Here is a 19,499-nt window from a genome sequence, read left to right as displayed (position 1 = left end):
CACCCGTGCCGTGTATTTATGTAGCCCCTGTGCCCGCACACGACTGTACGCACCTTAAGGAGCTAAACCCACGTCGCGTATGCTTGTGGTGTCACTACCCGCTCGTTTATATTTCCGCTCAATATATGAAGCAATTTTCCAAACTCATCTTGAAGTGGCGCACTGCAGTAGTGCTGATGTCAATGGTTACGTCATCAGTTGTCTATAGGACCAGACCTTGAGGCACTTGTGCCAGATCTTGCCTCGAAAGCGAACACGGCGAAGCGGAGCCACAGAGTGTCGCCGATACAAAGCAACGGTAGACAATGGCATCCAACGAGTTCTACAACAGAAGTTTGAAACCGGTCGACAACTTCGAGGCCGCAGAACTGCAGACGAGTGCCAGGTGAGACTCAGAAATGCTATTGATGACAAAAGATTGAACTTAGGCTGGTTGGTTGCACGACATGCCGATGAAGCCGGGCATTCCCACACTAAGTTATAATCTGAACTCTGAACGCCGCGTTCACAAACTATTAGTCACCAACGAATTAAATTGGCTGGAAAGGCATTCCCAGCACACTAATAGAAGAAGCACAGTCTTTAGGCTGGGTGATCAGCGTCGTGTGTGCCAGGTATAACTTTTTTACGTGTAGCGGACAGCTCACACTTTCACTTAAGTGGTTATCGCGCCTTTCCCATCCTTTCATGAGCATTTTTGGGCACTGACACTTACACGCATGTTTGTCATCGATTCTCTCATGCGCGCCATGAAGCAAAGTCCTGCTATTCGTGTCTTTTTGTCGCACTTCCGGTGAAGAGCAGCTTCGTCTGCTTAGCGTCAGCGAGTTGCGGCGGCAACTTTGCTTAATTAACGCTACCTGCAGCACGCTTTTACATACACTGTCGTGTTCAGCTAAATCTACCTTCTTTTTGCTCTCTTACCACGTCTCCTAACAACCCCGGGTGCAATTGTCAAACCACGCATGCACCCTGCTTTATTGCGCCGTTGGTTTAATCGGTGGCTTTCCAAGAAGGCCGTTTATCGTGACTGATAAAGTGGTTCAATACGACGCGTTCCGTGCACGCGTTCTCTGCCGCTTTCAAATTTTTTGTTGACATGCTGCTGCCGGCAGGAATAACCGCAACATCTTAAACAAGGCCCCGCACCGGCGGGGTGGTACGCGATGCTGTGCTCTTCAAATAAGCAGTGCGCGCGCTGCCTGAAATAAAAGAAGACCTGCACCATCTCCCCCGAGCGGCTGATAAGGCATTCCTTACCAATGCAAAAGTCGCCATCAGTTTTCCGCTGCTTGAACCTGTAGCTTCTATGGGCCGCCGATAGCAGTTACCGATTCAACGCAAAAATTTGGGCTAGATGGTGACACGACTTAAACTTGGTAAAAAGCGCACTAGACGGGGACAGAAGAAGAGACAGTGACACGGGACGATCGCCAGACCTCAAATAAAGCTTTACTGACAGGAAAGGCAACATAACTATAAATGTTGCGTTTCCTGTCGGTAAAGCCTCAGTTGACGTCACTGTCTCTTCTTGTGTCCCTGTCTAGTGCGCTTTTTACCATGTCGAAGGCAGTTAGCGAGCCTTTTTGCAGTAAAGCCCGCTTATATCGAACACAGATATATCGAATGATTGCCTATATCGAACCCTTGTATAATTCTGGTAAAAATTACATGCATTTAAAACTTTTTTATATCGAACTCTCCCGCGCGGAATTTTTCGCTCTCCTTAGGAATGCGGCAGGCTTTCCCGCAATACTTCGGCGCGCAGCAGTGGCGCGGGTGTCGCTTGCGACTCCCGCGCGAGCTCGGGCGCGTCCAAACCAGCCGTGGCAGAGTGGACCAGCAGCCTCCACGCATGCATGCCGTTGGAGCCGAAAGCGACACATTGTGCCCTGCGGGCTGCGGTGTCAACCAAATGCAAGTCCGCGCCACTCGCTGCCCGCACTTGCTCGGTTCACTGGGTTCACCGGTATTCGCTTGTATCCAGGCTTGTCTCCGCTCTGTCGAAGACGCCGAGTACTCCGTGCCGCTTCCGAGCACGTGCGAAGCCATCACTGCCATGGGCCTGCTACGGCAAAACTGCAGTGTCACTGAGGGCAGTGGTCTTGTGCTTTAGATATCGTGGAGCAAGCAGTCACCAGCAACGCGTTGTGCTCCAAGAAGCAGGCTACACTCACGCAGTTCTTCCGCCTCAATACATTATTGTTTTCTTTCCGAGAAAGTGTGGTATCAATAGTGAACTGTCGGTTGGTAAGAGCTCAGCGTTAGCTCGTGACTCCGTCGGCAAGATTGCTTTCATGTAGGCTTTTTTTTGCTTCACTTTCTATATCGAATTTTTGCTATATCGAACGATTTTTTACAATCCTCGCGCTGTTCGATATAAGCGGTTTTTACTGTAGTTCACTATACCCTCACCGTGCAGTCATCGAAGTACAAAACCGGAAATGGCTGGAGTCGGCACCTTTGAGGAGAGAGGCATTACGGGAGGAAACACTGGCGCGCCGTCAACAACGAGGAGAATGGCGAGGAGAGGAGAAAACGGGCCGCGGCGACAATGGGCGGATTTTATTTACAATTCCTCAGCAAACACTCACCGCTTTAACAAAACTGTTGCATGAAATGACCGCTAATACATTGCTTTATTTGGGTATATCTACATCCATGTATCACCGGAAGGTATTTCAGGACTCCTTTAAGGTGGCAATTTTGGCTAGTAGGCTCATAATTTGAGAAGTCATGTTAGTCGTCGATGCGCCCACGGAGCAACTGAAAAACAGTTAGGTGAGGCTCGAAAAGATACGTGAAGTTGGGCCCCGACTTGTGCCTGAATGGTCATCTACATCCACGCCCCAAGCTTGCATCGCTAATCGTTTTCCCGCAAGGCGTCTTCCGGGTGTCATGCACCATGTGCGATAGCGGGTGGCTAAATTCGGACGTGTGTTGCTGTGCGTCTGTTTGGCATGGTAACCAAATGCGGGTTTTTGCATCTTTTATTGCTATGCCACGCATACAGAAGACAACCAGGGCGGTGGTTTCGCAAAAAAAAGTTTTACTTCTCACTTAGCAAGGGGGCGAACTGCACGAGCACTTTTGGGCAAGGGCAATTGTGAGCCGTTTCCTATTTAGTGAAATAAATTTCTCGCATCGTTATCTAGTTTGTCGGTACACTTCGCTGATGACAGTTCCCCCTTTGGAGAGTGGGCCGATCAGTTTGTTCGGTTGATTTCGATTAGAGGGGGCGTTCAGTTGTTGTTTTCGAAAAATCCTAGGGGAGATTGCACCTCGCATTCGAATAAATTATGTTTTACTCACTATTTATATGCAATGAGTTTCGGAACGTATTGAGACTTCGAATTACCAGAAAACATACATTGCACACACATTCCTAATACCCCTGTCACACGGGCACTTTCAATCGCGATTGAGTCGATCCGGATCGAGCTCAATCCGGATCGGGCCTCTGCTACACGGCAGTTTCAATCGCGATCGAGCTCGATCCCGCTCGAACTCAATCCTGGTTTCTCAAGCGCGATCGAGGCTTCCAAGCGCGATCGAAAGAAAGCGGCGATACTCTCGTCCCCACTCAGTAATTGCACAGAATGTGACAACTTCAACTAACGCCACAAATTGTGTCAAATAACTTGACCCAAATAAGCGTGAGGTAATATCTGCATAGTTACGTATACCTACGACCGCGCGAAGTTACCAGACGCCGGCCAAAAGTACATTGTTAGCGCCATCTGGCGTACACGAATGCAACCCGTGCAACTTTTCGATCTCGATTGAAACGGGCCGTGTAGCAGCGGCAGTGCTTCGAGCGCGCTCGAAAACTCGATCGCGATTCACTTCAATCGCGATTGAAAGTGACCGTGTGACAGGGGTACAACATATCAACTCATAACATGCGGTAGCTTTGTAAACACAGCCTTTTCGTGTTAGAGTTGGTTCCTGATACCAAGAAAAAACTAGTTGAAAGGACATTACCGAAGGATAATTATCATCATCATCAGCCTATCTGTGTCCACACCAGGGCAAAGACCTCTCCCGTACATCTCCAATTATCGCGGTCCTGTGCTAACTGCGACCAAATAATTCCCGCAAACTTCTTGATCTCAACTGCCCACCTAACTTTCTGCCGTCCTCTGCCACGCTTGCCCTCTCTAGGGATCGTTCTGTTACCCCTAATGACCAACGGTTATCTTGCCTTCGCATTACATGCCCTGCCCACACACGCTTCTTCTTCGTAAATTCTACTAATATGTCCTTAACCCGCGTATGTTCCCTGGTCCACTACGCGCTTTTCTTGTCCCTTAATGTTTCACCCATCATATTCCGTTCTGTTGCTCGCTGAGTTGTCCTTACTTTAATTTGAACCCTTTTGGTGAGCCTCCAAGATTCTGCCCAGTAGGTGAGCACCGGTAAGATAAAGCTGTTATACACTTTCTTGTTCAGGGACAATGGTAGGCTGCCATTCATTATCTGAGAATGCCTCCAGAATGCGCTCCACCCCATTCTTATCCTCTTATTATCTCTTCCTCATGGCTGGATTCCGTGGTCCCTAGTTGGCCTAAGTGTATGTACTCGCTTACCACTTCCATTGCCTCGCCACATATATCAAACCGTTGTGCTCTCCCGAGGCGAGGTTAATGAGCAATATTTTAGATATCTGCATAATAATATTCTGGCCCACGGTTCTACTCTGCGCGTCCAGTGCGGTAAGCATGCTATGCAATTCGTCCCCGAGTTAGTTAGCAAGACAACGTCAACAGCAAATCTGAGGTTATTGAGGTATTCCACATTAACCCTTACTCCTACCTGTTCCCAATCCGATGTTCTTAATACCTCTTGTATAAATACTGTGAATAAGATTTGAGAGATTGTCTCCTTGACATACCCCCTTCCTTATATGTATTTTACTGCTCTCCTTATGGAGGACGATGGTAGCTGTGTACTCATTGTGGATATCATCCAAACTTTATATTGTGTACTTGTCTTTTCTTCTTTTTCCCCATAATTTTTCTTATTTTTCTTTCAAAAATGTAACCCCCTTTACTCAATGCTCTTCAATGGGCCTGTAAGGTATAATAAATAAATAAATAAATAAATAAATAACGTAATGCTCGTCTACACCCTGATTCCGCAGTGTCTCAATGACTACTGAGGTTTCGACCGAGTGAAATGCTTGCTCATAATCTATGAAGGCTATATATAGGGGTTCAGTATTGTCAGCGCACTTCTCTATCACTTGATTGATCGTGTGAACATGGTCGCTTGTTGATTAGCCTTTCCGAAACCGTGCTTGTTGATTAAGTTTACAAAAATATAAAGTGGCAGAAATTCTCTAACTGAATACCTTTTTAAGTACATTGTAGACGACTGACAGTAAGCTGATTGGCCTGTGATTTTTCAAGTCCTTCATGTCACGTTTCTTATGGATTAGTATGATGTTCGCGTTCTTCCGAGATTCCGGTACCATTGCGGTCATTAGGCATTGCGTATACAGGTTTGCCAGTTTTTCAAGTACGATTTGCCTGCAACCCTTCAAGAGGTCTGGGGTTATCTTATCCTCACCAACTTCTCTGCCCCCTTGCATTTCATTCAAAGCCTCCTTTGCTTCTTCAGTATTTACTGGTGGGATGTCTATCTCCTCTGAACTACTGTCTCGTTCCGCATTATCCTGGATGTCAAGGCTACTGTACAAATCTCGATAGAATTCCTCGGATTAAAGCTACTAACCATGGATTTATAAAACTTCGGAACTTTTTTATCACGGTCAACCACCGACACAAACACTCCGTGCGGTATGCACCTAAGAAATAACAAATAAAACAGGTTCTCCGCAAGCAATACGGTATCGAGCTTACGCAAAGTTTTGTTTTAGGCAAAAGAAATGTCTGTATTGGTGCCTTTTGCAAGGTCGTTAAATTTTGAATCAGCAGTACACTCTAGCTTTCAAATAGCCATTAAGCAGTACCACTAACGTAAAAAATTCCCCGCATTTCCCCGAGGGGAAGAATGTGAAAGTGCGAATGCGCGAGTTGAATTTGCACGGTTCGGTAATGTTCGCGAAAGAGAGATCACACACACACACTCAACTACAAAGAAAGAAAGATGCATTTATTCACAGACACCTATTTGTGTTGTCGTTGTACTTGATTGCTAGAGCGGATCTCAGCTTTGAAATTTCGTGTCAGTACTCCTTTAAGCAGGTGCATTAGCCCTTCTCACGCCCGATTCTTGGCCAATCCCCCACGTGGGTATGTGCCATGTCAGCGGCCAGGCTGCGCGCGCCCATCTCCACGTGCGCGGACATCGCCGGTGGACGCAGGTTCAGGGTCGCTTAAGAAGTGCATTGCACTGAATACCTGTAATGTTTCAAATTTAGGAAGCGATATCGTTCATACGTACCCCCCAACATTTCTGCCGCTTCGGAAGATAAAACCACAATAAACTAGACCCGGCCAGAATGCAAAAGTGCTTCGTCCAGCTTTAAGCCGGTTACACTTTCACCTAAATACGTGATCCTCACACGAGCCATAAAACGCTGCATTACGAAAGCGCCATGCCATTACAAGCGTAGCACTCCTCCTAACCCGCCCGTAGGAAGCGTTCGCTTCGCTCTGCCATTTCCAAGATTGCCTGAGATTTACTTAGATTACCGTGGTATTCGCTACACCGAACGTCGTCGGTAGTTCTGAGTAGATTTGAAGTGCACGAGTTTCGAGCTACAGGCTATTCAGCTTTATGGGCTACAACCTGGGACCTCAAAGTAGACACGTCCTTCTTGAGTCGTCGTTGAGACCATTTTTTATCCAGTGCAAAAAGATCTCTTGCGCCAGACTGGCACAGCTTTTAAGATTACTCTAGGCAAGAAAAAGTAAAATTACAAAGACAGCCCAAAATAAGGTAAACAAGAACTTCCACGTTCTTTCGAGGGTAGCCACTGTTGTTCCAACCTGTTGAAAGGCTGTCCTGGGAGGAATTACTTCAGAACAAAATATACGCACAGCGATGAGACATATCACTTCTGCGGCAATGAAAAAGGCGTTCCTTCTCACAGTTTATTTATTTATTTATTTATTTATTTATTTATTTATTTATTTATTTATTTATTTATTTATTTATTTATTTATTTATTTATTTATTTATTTATTTATTTATTTTCAAATACCCTCAGTGTCACTGAGGACATCACAAAGGGGAGTGGGGAAAAATTGTACAATACACAAGTAGCACAGCATATAATGCGGACATAAGACTATGTCCAAAACAATCAAGAAAATATTCACCGTTCTAAACATGAAATCCAGACCTATGAGGAATCAGCGAAATGCGCAAGAGGGGCAGCTTTGAATAACTTGCTACATATCATGTATTGACACTAGCGGTTCGGGAGGGCAATTCCATTAACTCACCGTGCGGGGTAAAAATGAATGACTAAGGGCGTTTGTTTTGCAGGGGAGCGGCGCAACTTTGTAGCGATGATCGACACGGCGGGATATGTAAGATGGGGCTGATAAAAGAAAATCGTGAAGATGCGCGGGGAAATAAATTTTGTTAAACAAAGATAATCGGAAGATCTTGCGGTGCCATGACACGTTAGGCAGAAGCAATGCTGATTTTATATAAGAGACAATAGCAGTACGATGATAGGCAGTATGAAACGAGCCGAGCGGTTCTGGATTGCTTCTACCCCTGTAACTAGAAATTCGTAGGCTGGGTCCTATATTGAAACCGCATACTCTAGCTTTGAGCGAATGAGCGTTTAGTAGAGTTGTAGCTTGATGCTAGAAGAGACTGATGAAAAGTTGCGCTTCAAGTATCCTAATACGCGGTTTGCATTGTTTGATACGTACTTACGTAACGGGTGGATCCCATGAAAGATTATTTGAAATGTAGACTCCTAGGTACTTGTAAGAACTTACGACGTCAAGAGTATGTTGCTGTAGGGTATACGTTCATGAAGGCGTATTGGTGCGTGGTACATGCATTACTTGCATTTGGTGATGTTCAAAGTCATCAGCCATTCGCTGCACCATGAAGATACAGCGTTTAGGTCTGACTGAAGCGGTAGGGATTCGTTAGCGTTTCTTATTTCACGATAAATGACACAGTCATCTGCGAAGAGGTTAATAGAAAAACGCACGCGAGATGGGAGGTCGTTAATATAAATTAGAAACTGAATACGAAGATTTCCATCCAAATTTGTGCGAGCCGTAACGCCCCCGTTTAAGGACAACACGCAGTAAATTGTGAAACGGAAACCAGAAATTAGGAGAGAAGAATATCTGAATACTGGAAAAAAAATAGCGGCACGATTACCGAGCTCAATGTTATTGTCGGACAATAACGGAAGAAAATACAGACTAGCAACTGCGACATGACAGGAACTACAATAACCTTTCTTTAAGCTTCCACGGAAGAAAACTGCAAAAATCAGGTAAACGCTCCCTAATATTCCAGAAAAACCTTATTTAGAACAATTATTCTGATAATAACGTGCTGGCGCTCTCTACAGCTCCTTTGAGTTGTTTCAAACGTGTCATTACATCACCCTAAGCCTGACAGAATTCTTACGTTTGAGTCACATGCGGAAGAACGACGCTGCCAGGACGCCATTAACACCCTGAAACGGTACGGACCATAGAGAGTCTTAAAGAACCTTTTGCCTTCTTCTTACTTGTCCCTTTCCCATCTGTTTATAGAAATGTCGCTATTGTTGTTAAGCAGCGTTCCGTCTGGTGTCTAATAAATTGGTTCCAGGAATGACCGCACTCTGGCTAGCTGAGAACAGGCTAGCGTTCACGTGGACAAAGAAGGCAGAGGAGGAGAAGTTGTATGCTACTGTCACCGCCACATTAGTGAGCTGATAGCAACGACGACTTCCCAATGCTGCAACTTCTTTGCGACCCTGGCGATCAGATAATCGAAAGTCGGCTTCTCCGCTGCTAAGTTAATTTGGCTAAGTGCACGCTCCGATTGCCGTTAGCCGTCGAAAGTCCCCGAATGCATGCAGCGTCCAGTAATGCAGCGGAATTTTACAATATAGCCATGATCTCGTACGGGCAATTCATAGGATGGGTAACATGACAAACAGATGTGCTCAATTACAACAAAAAAATGCGCACTCCCTTTATTCCAGCTCGGCTTGTTTTGCTACCTAAATCCCACCCCCTCCTAAAAACACTGTTCCAGGCAGACGTAACGAACCCTTGGTCCCGGATTCCGTCTAATAAGAGCGAGAAACCGCTTCCCCAAGATGGCATGCACCGTCAGGCATACTCAAGGCTCCGCGTGGAAAGAACAATAAATGTCCTGTTGTGTTAGGATTGGTGCGTCTGCAGCATGAGTACACCAGAGAATGCTGCGACAACGAAGTTTTGCTCGCGCGTGTCTACTCTTGTCTTTTTCGTTGTTTTCTATCGGGGTTTTCTAGCGCTGATGTAACTAATGGTCCACGCTGTCCTGATGTTTGTTTTTAGTTTTATCGGAAGATGTAAGGAGAGACGAAAACATTTGCTGCAAAAATAAACACTATTTTTTATGAGCTACATAGTTAAGGCGCCTAGAGGTATATTGGAAACTGTTCGTATCTGTACTCCAAACAAGTGAATAGAATTCCTTCTAAGCCATGGACAACATGTGGGCGTTGACAACGCTCAAAAAAGGCTCGGATGCAACGTTTGTTCGCCAAAGCCGCTTTTGTTTCGTGTTGGAGCGCAAATACTGCTGGATATCTCTCAATGTGCATTCATAATAACGGAGTGTTGTCAAACGAAGAGCGCTGGCTCCAAGCGTGACGGTGTAAACGCCCCGAGAAAATAGTTACTGCCGCCCTGCACTAATTACGCTTTATACATTTGCACCTGCGTGACTGAGCGCCGTTGAGTTCGAGCAACAATGTGTTTGCAGGAGCAACCTTTTGCAACAAGCGAAGTTTTGGTATAAAAGCTGCACAAAAAGTTGACGATTCTGTAATCAAAAATAGGTGGTTTCAATGCCTAAGTTTATTAGGCGTTTTGAAGTTTATTAAAGTTTATTGGAGGGTAAGCATACATATAAATGTACAGATAAGCGGAGTACATGAGGAGGTCCCAGAGTAAGAACTGTCGGGGGGACCTCCGAATACATTGTGGATAAGATGATGCATAATATGCAGCAGACAATGGGCGTTATGGCAAAAGTTTTAAATACAATGTGTAGCGTGAACAAAGGGAACGAAAACACTTTACTCAATTTTCCGAAAATAACGAAGAATAAAAACGAGTCTGCAATAAATAGAAGAGCCGGACTAGACCATATATAAAACTACGTTTTCGTTAGCGGTTGTGTACATCTCTAATTACACTATAAGAGCACTGACACTGTTATTACACATATAACATACAACTCAATAAAGCAGTGGGAAACAAGCAGAAAGTATAAATAAATAAACCAATTTTAATTTCTTTTTGGCACCTATATCTTACATGGTCTAGTTAGTTCAGTAATTAGGTATTTTTTGGTTCGTCAGCAAAATAAATTTGCCTGGCCGTTCGTAACACGCGACATCATGCATGAAACCTGGAGCACAGGAACCACAGAAATAACCGTAGTCACATCACTATAAAAGAAGTCCGGTAACGTGAAGGTGAGGTTCGCCTAGATTTTGGTACACAGCAGTGCACAGCAGTGCGGATGTACACTGCTGATGTACAGTGCGGATGTACACAGTAGGGTACACAGCAGTGCGGATGTGTCGGTTTTTGTGGTGCTTCCTAAAAGGTGGCTTCTAATCATTAAGCAGCTTAGCTGCGGATATGCACGTGTAAGTGCTGAGATAGACTGCTGTAAAGAACGCTTACGTCGTATCAATTCTCACTTCGGAGATTTCACAACACGTTTTTCTTGAGAATAGAGGTTATAAATCTGCTTTAGTCTGTTCTATCGTTGAGCTGTTCTCGATGGGAGTTGTAGCTCCGTTTTTAATTCGCAGTGCAAGGAAAACTATAAGACGAAAGTGTGCATTGAAAATGCAAAATAGTTCAAAGTAGTGTTTCCCTGGGATGGTTTGTATATTACCTCTTTGTTGGATGAAATTTTCAGAAAACGCGTTCGCTTTATTCGTGCCTTCGAACAAACGTTGATCACAGCGCAGAAAAAAAAATTTGCCTTTTGCAGTGTTTTCGCCATATTCTTCCAGCGGCCATTTACTGCAGCCTCTAATGAACGCTAATACTCTCCTGACTAGAGACAAAAACTTGACAGGGTTTCAATTAAAAGCCCAACTTTCACTTATTATTTATCTAGCGGAGGTAGAGAGGATCAAAGCACACGAGCGCTGCGTTAACGCGTGTACATCTTTTCCATCGAGTTTTGTCTTTTTTTGCTACGTTACAATGAACCCATTTCCCATTCAATTTTGTTAATGATAGGTTTCTGAGCGATGCTGGCGACACAAACAATTACCGTATTTACTCGCGTAATGATCGCATTTTTTTTCCAAAATTATGATGAAAATTTAGGGGTGCGATCATTACGCGAGGTAAATTTTTTGAGAACAATGTTTGAGCACAGAAAACGCAAGTTGCAGGTCAATATTTCCGATAAGTCTCATGGACATAATAAACATTACAAATAAAAACCTAACTCCACCGACCACCGAATGACCACCGAGTGAACAAAATGCAGGTTTTTCATTACGGAACGCGCCGGAATTACGGAATGACGGAACGCACCGGAACGTGTTTGCTGTGAGGTGAGAACAGGAAGACCAATAAGTGGCTGCTGCTGTCACAGTGTGGGATATCAAGACACGGCTGCCGACACAAAAAGCCGAGTGCGTTTTTATGTCTCAAAGGTGTATTATGTGCGTTTAGTCAGAGTTTCTTCCGCACCAATAATGAACTCATGCTTGCCGATATCGCTAATATCATCAACTCCGCGGCAATAACGTAGCCATGCCCGCTTTGAAAGAGGAGGAAACTAAGTTAGCACGACCATCGTCATCAAACTTGGCACACATACGACATATGGCTGCGGCAAGTTCCAGGGTGCGATCATAAAAACGACGTATTTTGACGATGAACTACAGGGGTGCGATCAATACGCGAGTGCGATCATTATGCGAGTAAATACGGTATACGCATCAACGAGCTGAAAATCTCGCTTCAATGTGTTTTTCATTTTTCTAGCATAAGTGGTACATTGCTCAGTGAAATCAGTTCTTAAACTAGAATGGCAAACTGTTCGCATGGCGACGCAGTGAAACATCCCCCTCGCGAGGGGCACGATCAAATGCAGAGCATTTCCGGGGGCGCACGACGTTAAGTAGTTTGCGTTACGTTAATGTTGTTGCACTTGTGGCAACTGCTGACGAGAGAGCGCTCGTCAGCAGTAATTTGAATGAGTCAAGGATATAAGGCGTGTTCGTAGCCTCCCATTCTGTGTCGGCTTTGTGGCGCAGTGGGTAGAGCACCATGTACATTGCGTTCCGCCCGCAGGGTCGAGGGAACGAAACCAGGCGCCGGATAGTATTTTTTTTATATAGTGTAGGGGGAGGGGTGCGGACTACGACTACGGACGCCTACGGACGTCAACGCGGGTGATATCGTGAGTTACTGAAATGCTCTGCATTTAAAACTTACAACGTTACGATAGCAAGATGAAGGGCTCATAATTTTTGTTTAAATTGTTCAAATGTTAAAAGAACAACAATTTTAACACCTAAGGTGTTTAGCAAATCGTAATTTTAAATGCAGAGTATTTCAGTAACTCACGATGTCACCCGCGTTGACGTCCGTAGTATTAGTCCGCACCCCTCCCCCTACACTATATAAAAAAATACTATCCGGCGCCTGGTTTCGATCCCTCGACCCTGCGGGCGGAACGCAATGTACATGGTGCTCTACCCACTGCGCCACAAAGCCGATACAGAATGGGAGGCTACGAACGCGCCTTATAGCCTTGACTCATTCAAACTACGTCAAGAAGCTGCTGATACAACGCATTCACTACCACCAACTCCCCAAACACTAAAGGTTAACGCAATACACCCACCCCCTATGCGACGCATTTACTCGAGTCCCCCTCGCGGGGAGATGGGCCCAATTTTTTTGTGTTCGCAGTTAAAAATGGGAAGAAATTGCGACCGCCGAACGTTCGCCCGGGCCTAGCGGCGAGCGCACAGCAGTTAACAAAGCCGAGAAAATGCCCTTTGCTCATCTGTGCGTGCCTCGTGAAAAACTCCCAGCGTCCCCTGCGCATGTTTTTTTAATCCAAGCATACTCAGAGGGAATGGTCAAGATTGCGGCGACCACCAGTCAGTTAAACAAAAAAAATGCCGAGGCCTTGCGTGTGCGTGCATTGCGCCGACAGCCCGGCGTCACCTGCCCATGCTTGTCAAGCCAAGCATGCCCACTTAGGGAGATCGGAAAACTCCAGCGTTCACCATAATCGTCGCAACACTTGCTCGGAACGAAAGACACGTCATCATATACGCCCCTCTAAGGTGATCTCCTAGATTATCACTTCCAAAAAGTGAAAGAAGCTCAGACATATAGCAACATTACTGGATTAAAGGTATTTGCGGCAACGAGGAAAGGGCAAATCGGCTGCAGTCATGGACTTATACCTTCGTGCTGGTCGTAAAGGCTGCGTGCAGCTTCCCTACTTTCACGTCTTACGCGTTAGTGTGAGCTTCTCTGATTTTTTTTGTAATTTTCCACAGAAAAAAGTTGTAGACATTCGCTATTCAAGAGGACAGCGCAAAATATCCTAATTCATATAAAACTTTAGTTGTTGTTTTTTGCCACTTGAAACTCAATTTTTGGTTTCAGCCCATTCCTGCTCCAATTTATACTTCAGGCGTCGCATTTTAACACCGAAGTGTTTTATGCCGGGGTGCAGCAAGTCGTCACCGACTTCATGTCCACCACGGAAACGACATCGCCAGAAAACGTTCCACTGATGCGGCGGCGCTAGGGTTCGAGCCCACGATCACTCTGGCCGCAACGGGAGGTTGAGATGCTCTGCCAACTGGGCTATTACTAACACCTGTTTAGCTCTACGAAGGCACCTTATATCCTTCCCTATACATTCTCTATTCAGATGGTGCTGTCTTCTAGGAGAGGGAAAGCGAAGTAGTGCGTCGTGAAACTAATGAGTGCCGATAGTTAGCGCTACTGCTGCGGGTGTGGTGACCCCGCGTAAGAATATTTGCGTTCAGGCAGAAAGGCATCAACGTCGGCTGAGGAATGTCACGGTCATGACTGCTTTGCTGCGACGAGAGACATGCCAGCCGGAAACCGAACGCGTTCACGCATTCACGGTTCAAGGTGCGATTGCACAAGCTTAGCTCGTCGTAATGCAACCGTCTGTCCTACACGCCACGGAGCAGGAACGAAGTGGTCGCACCTTTGCCTAAGTGACCCGCCAGCGGGACTTCGGTCTCCAAGCCCACCCACAAGGCAGCTGCGGACCCGCATATCATGCTCCTTTCGCTGCAGTGGACCGTGGCTTCCCCAAACGATTTGCTGAAAACTAGTTCAGTTCGTCCAAACGGTTTGGGAGCGCCTGTCGTTTCAGTCGGGTTTACCCAATTCTCCCGTGCGTGTAATCCAGTGTCTAATGTTGCTGCGTCTAACGGTGCCATACCGATGAAATATAAATCGCGATTGGCAAGTTTATATCGATGCACAATAAATATTCAACTGCTTCTGTGACGGCACATTTCACTTTCTTGTTTTACCGATTTCTATGAAAGACAGATCGACCATATTTTGTGTTCAATATTGAGCGCCACAAAGTCAACCTATACACTTACGTCCGTTAGAACCTTGAAGAAGATATGTTCAACAATTCTCTATCTCCGCGAGTTGTCAAGACAGTGCGTGGCCTTTTTTTCAAATGCCAATTGTCACCTTGAAAGCATTCGCTAATCGGGATACTTTTACCCCTACAAACCTTTTTTTTTTCTTCCCATTTCTACTTTTTTGCCTCGTCTGCACACAGAGAAGCCAAGGCATTCTATTAGCGCCGTCGTAGACTTCCAACAGATACTTTTTCTTTCGTTGAAAACTGTCATATAAATCTTAATTTTAAGAACACAAAATCGTATTCAGGGTATACGAACAGAAGCCACAAAAGGGCCCCTCGAAATTTTGATATTTTGGTGATCACGCATACTGCTGAAACTCTCCGTCACCATTGGATCCCCTCTCTGGTATTCGAATCTGCGGCCACTGCTGTTCAGAGCTACAAGGCCAAGCACGCGTTGTGACTTAGCACAAACACCTTTGTTATCACGCGTTATCATTTTGCGAATATTGGAATGCATCTTTAGATTTATGTACTAACGATTGAAATAATAATAGTACACTTGTTAGGCTTGAACAAAATAAGGCTTGCTGGTGTTCGCCTCATTACTCAGGCACTTGAGCCTTTGCCTGTTCCCGTTCTTCGGCTACTAATGCAAACTGAGAAGCCTTCTGAACGCCCACTTCACATGCCATTTCTTCAGCTCGGGCGACTGTGCCTTGGCTTTTTTACTGCACGAAGAAGGGTCCTCTCAATGGTACAATCTGTGAGCTCAAAGTTGAAAAGATCGGCACTGAAGAAATAAGAGCAAAAGGTTGTGACCTCAGTGCTATCGCTTTCAGGTCGAGCAGGAGCCAAAAAATTATACCGCCTTTTGTTGTATATTTTTTGTTGAGATTGTCGTATTACGGTCTTTTCTACCTTGTTGTTATGTGCATCACGCAACGGAAAAATTCTACCGGTTGATCACAGGGGAAGTATTCATTGTTGTAACGCGAGAGGGGGCTTCTCCGCGATGCCCTCCTGCTCAGCCGCCCGGCAGGTATGCTTCTGCTGCTCGGAAGTAACGTTTTCTGTATTAGACATTTTCATTTTTACATGAGCGATATATATACGATAATAAATATTCGCTAGGGATTATCCCATAATTGTCTTGGTCTCTACCTGGCTGGCGTTAGAAATTCAGGAAAGCGTATCCGTATCATTAGTTATGGGATGCAAGATAAATGATCTGAGTTGCGGCTCTTTCAACCAATACACTTAGTTTCAGCCAAAAGTGCCAACAAATTACGCTCTTTTTTGCTTGATCCGTTTGCAAAGAGAATTCGCGAGAAAGTGAGACGGAAACAAGCTGAGATGAGTTTAACCACACAGTGCCTTTCAAAACTAAATTAAGGAAACCCGAACTTTCATGCAATTAGTCGTAGGTGCTGTAGTTGCCCCTATGCACTTCTAAAAAATGGGGCTTTTCTAAGCGTATGAGGCCGTGCTAGTCGGTATTTTATTATGCACCACAATTACAAGCAAACATTTTCAGACAGAGAACGTGACAGGCGAGAACTGGCGCTCTGTCTTCATCTAGCGTCAATGCTCATATGTCACGTTCTTTGTATGAACACTTTTTCTCTTAACGGTGGATTCCTAAGTGGAGCGTGATTATGATCGCCTTCGGAACAAAACACAGTCAGGAAATAAAACACGTTAATCTGTATTTCCTTTTTTTAGTGCCTATCTATTAACAGCAGAGCTGTTTAGGCCGACAGAAATCCATCGGTGGAATAGAGAAGACCCCTTGCTCACGTGAGTGCGTGCCTCGCGGCGACCGCTCAGCGCCCCGTGCACGAGGTGCCAGGCATGACATTCCAGCAGTTACTTTACAGAAAACTACCGAGCAGACGTCAGCGCGCCTGGCGGAGACCGCCCGGCGCCTTCCAGGCTTGAGCGTTGGCTTACGCCATTTGAGGAGCTCCCGCCTTCGTCGTCGTCGTCGTGTAGCGACTGGTGCGACACGGTTCACCGCGTCGAAGACGATGACGACAAATCTGTCAAGCAATTCCTTCACAATCCACACGTGGACACTGCCACGGGACCAGCTGACAAAGAAGTGAAGGTCTACTGAGGGGAGGACACGAACAAGAAAATTTGCCCTACGCGGCTGTGCCGTCGGAAGACGACGACGAAGGAATGGCGACGATTCCTACTGACTAAAACATTCTACACACTTTAATGGTATTTGTTTTAGAGTGCCGTCTGCAACGGCGTTGCACTGGGGGTGGGGGGGGGGGGGTGCGGCTGCTTCCTCTCCCCTGGGATGCGCTCTCAGTGTGGGGAGAAGCTAGGTCGACCACCAGCTCTGCTGTTTCTCCTGCGTTGCGCCGCTAGAGCAAAGTGCACCAATTTTTCATCACGGTTCGGCGATGTGCAAACGGTCGACTTTCTCAATTTAATATTAATGTTTTATAAACGGACACCATCCGGGTAAATCTAAGGTGAGACGGCTTCTAAATAAGATTACATTGTTGATGAAGCAAAACAAAGACGCCGACCAGTAGTTAGTTGAGTTTAAAGGAAATAAACGTTTCGGCTCCCACACGGAAGCCTTGGTCACAAATGGAATTGTCTTTGTCCTTCGAATTGTCCTTGTCTTCCTTCATTAAAATGCATCTGGACCAGACGGGCTTCTGTCAGATCCTTGACTTCAAGATTATCTTGTGTATTGTACAAAGTGACTAAACGGCGATCACCGCAGCCAGAAAATTACAATGAATACATTTCCGATAAACTGACTTCCATCACCTAGTTCCTGACTTAAATCTATGCGGGTTGCGGAAGGTATACGTTATAGGGCGTTCTCTAGCGACGTCGACATTGCTGGCTCCGAATAACAATAAAACAACCAAAACTGAAATTGCATCGCCATTCAGGACGTTCTTTACTTAGATTGTCAGCGGCGGGTTTCGTTGCAATTGCACAAAATATGCCATTCGGCCATTTGGTGCATAAAAGCTGACGAAAATAGCGCCTGATTCGCACGCACGAGGTACAGATGAGAAACATGTGCGTATATATTTGCCATCCCCGCCTTGAATGTCTGATTCTAGCGCTGTTTGCGAAGGCTGTGTAGCCATTGCGAAGAGCGGTTCCTCCGAGCAGTAGTAATGTCCCCGATTCCCTCTTCACCTTTTTTTTTTATTTTTTACTACATCTCTCAAAGTAAGTTTCGCATATAATTTATTCAAATGACTGGGGCTATTCAATAAGCAAAAGCGACACAAGCTGACAAGCTTCCTGTGTAAGATTTTATGAACTCTTGCGACAAGCACCACAGAAAGAAACTCTCTAACTCGGCTTTTATTCTATAACCTTCAGTTTACCCTGCCGGCAAGGAGATAAATCTTTTTTCCCTGCCAACTACGCGAGACAAAGCCTCATTTCCTTGGGCGGAGTTAGCTCAAACCTCCGCCTAACCCACAGCACAGCCCTCGCTTCTGTGGTTGATTATTCCGCCATTTTGTGTTTAAGGTGCTTCACCACTGCCATGCATCGCCAATTACTATCAGGCAATGTGAACTAGACGGAAAACATCATCCTGGCCAAAGAAAATAATTAACTATATTACAAAGCAGCCTTACAAGAATAAGAAGGCGAGGGGGCCGAGTTCCGCCTAACCATCGACCGTAGGTGGTGAATAAGAATGACACAGCTGCCGCTATTGGCAAGAAATGGAACAAACGACGGGAACAACCTAATCTGAGGGGCTAACAACCAGCCTGGGTAAAATGGCCTGCTGGCGTGACCGCAACGCAACGAAGGTACTAACATTATTACCTTGTCACTCCACGAGATCGTGGTCCTGACCGCATAAAAAATTCAATAATACCTGTGCGCACACGAGACAGACAGTAGCTAACACTTAAGACATCAATGCAATTACCCACTTTAGGGTGGCGGCGAGGAACAATACTTCTTTCGAAAAGAAAAATGGTTACATGATGATGGAGCTCTACTCAAGCAGAGTAATAGCCTAAAAACAACAGCGACGAAATCTTTACGGGAAAGAGCCTAAAAAAAAGCGCACGTCAAGCTCCGGACAGGTTTAAAGAAAAACACAAGTGCAGGTGCAAAATTACTGTATATCTCCAATTAAAAAAAAAACTGGTAAAACTTGGACTTAGCCGCGCACGATCTCTTTCTACGTGAGCACTGAAGGGTACATCACCATCCATTTGTACAACTAAAAATTTGTATTTTCCATGTTTCATTGCCGCTTTTACTGTTCTAGTGGCAGTCATTGTGATATGCATCGATATCGTCGTGCTCCTCTTGCAAATCATTACTTGCGCGGTAGCGCTTGACTATAGCTGGGGTGCGGCGGCGGCGCGTACGTGCACGACACGTGGTCCGCGTTCCCATGGTCGCCTCAACGTTTCGTGGAGCAGGTGTTGCGCCAGCTGTGGCGTTGTTGGTTACTAGGCGATTCGGGGTGCTCCTCGGGGTTTTCGCTAGTTTCTTTTTTAACACGAAAGTGTTTTATGCGGGGTACAGCAAGACCTCACCGACTTTATACCCGTAACGAAAATGACATCGCCAGAAAAAGTTCCACTGACGCGCCGGCGCTAGGCTTCGAGCCCACAATCGCTCTGGCCGCAACGGGAGGTGTGACATGCTCTGCCAACTGGGCCATGCCTCACGCCTGTTTACCT

The 19,499-nt window shown here is 45.7% G+C and overlaps 1 protein-coding gene across 1 annotated transcript in view; it reads left to right on the top strand.

The window, feature by feature from the left end:
- LOC144160143 (uncharacterized) overlaps window positions 1-19,499 on the top strand; it is a 50,048-nt gene continuing 30,549 nt past the window's right edge. The window contains exon 1 of the mRNA XM_077691742.1: window positions 1-385. Within this exon, the coding sequence (XP_077547868.1) occupies window positions 306-385 (80 nt within the window). The 5' untranslated portion in view covers window positions 1-305. The remainder of the gene's footprint in view (window positions 386-19,499) is intronic.

The sequence above is a fragment of the Haemaphysalis longicornis genome, unplaced genomic scaffold (assembly GCF_048455015.1).
Source record: "Haemaphysalis longicornis isolate Haplotype H1 unplaced genomic scaffold, Haemaphysalis longicornis Haplotype H1 scaffold_10, whole genome shotgun sequence".
Classification (NCBI taxonomy): domain Eukaryota; kingdom Metazoa; phylum Arthropoda; class Arachnida; order Ixodida; family Ixodidae; genus Haemaphysalis; species Haemaphysalis longicornis.
This window is presented reverse-complemented; position numbering and strand designations above follow the sequence as displayed.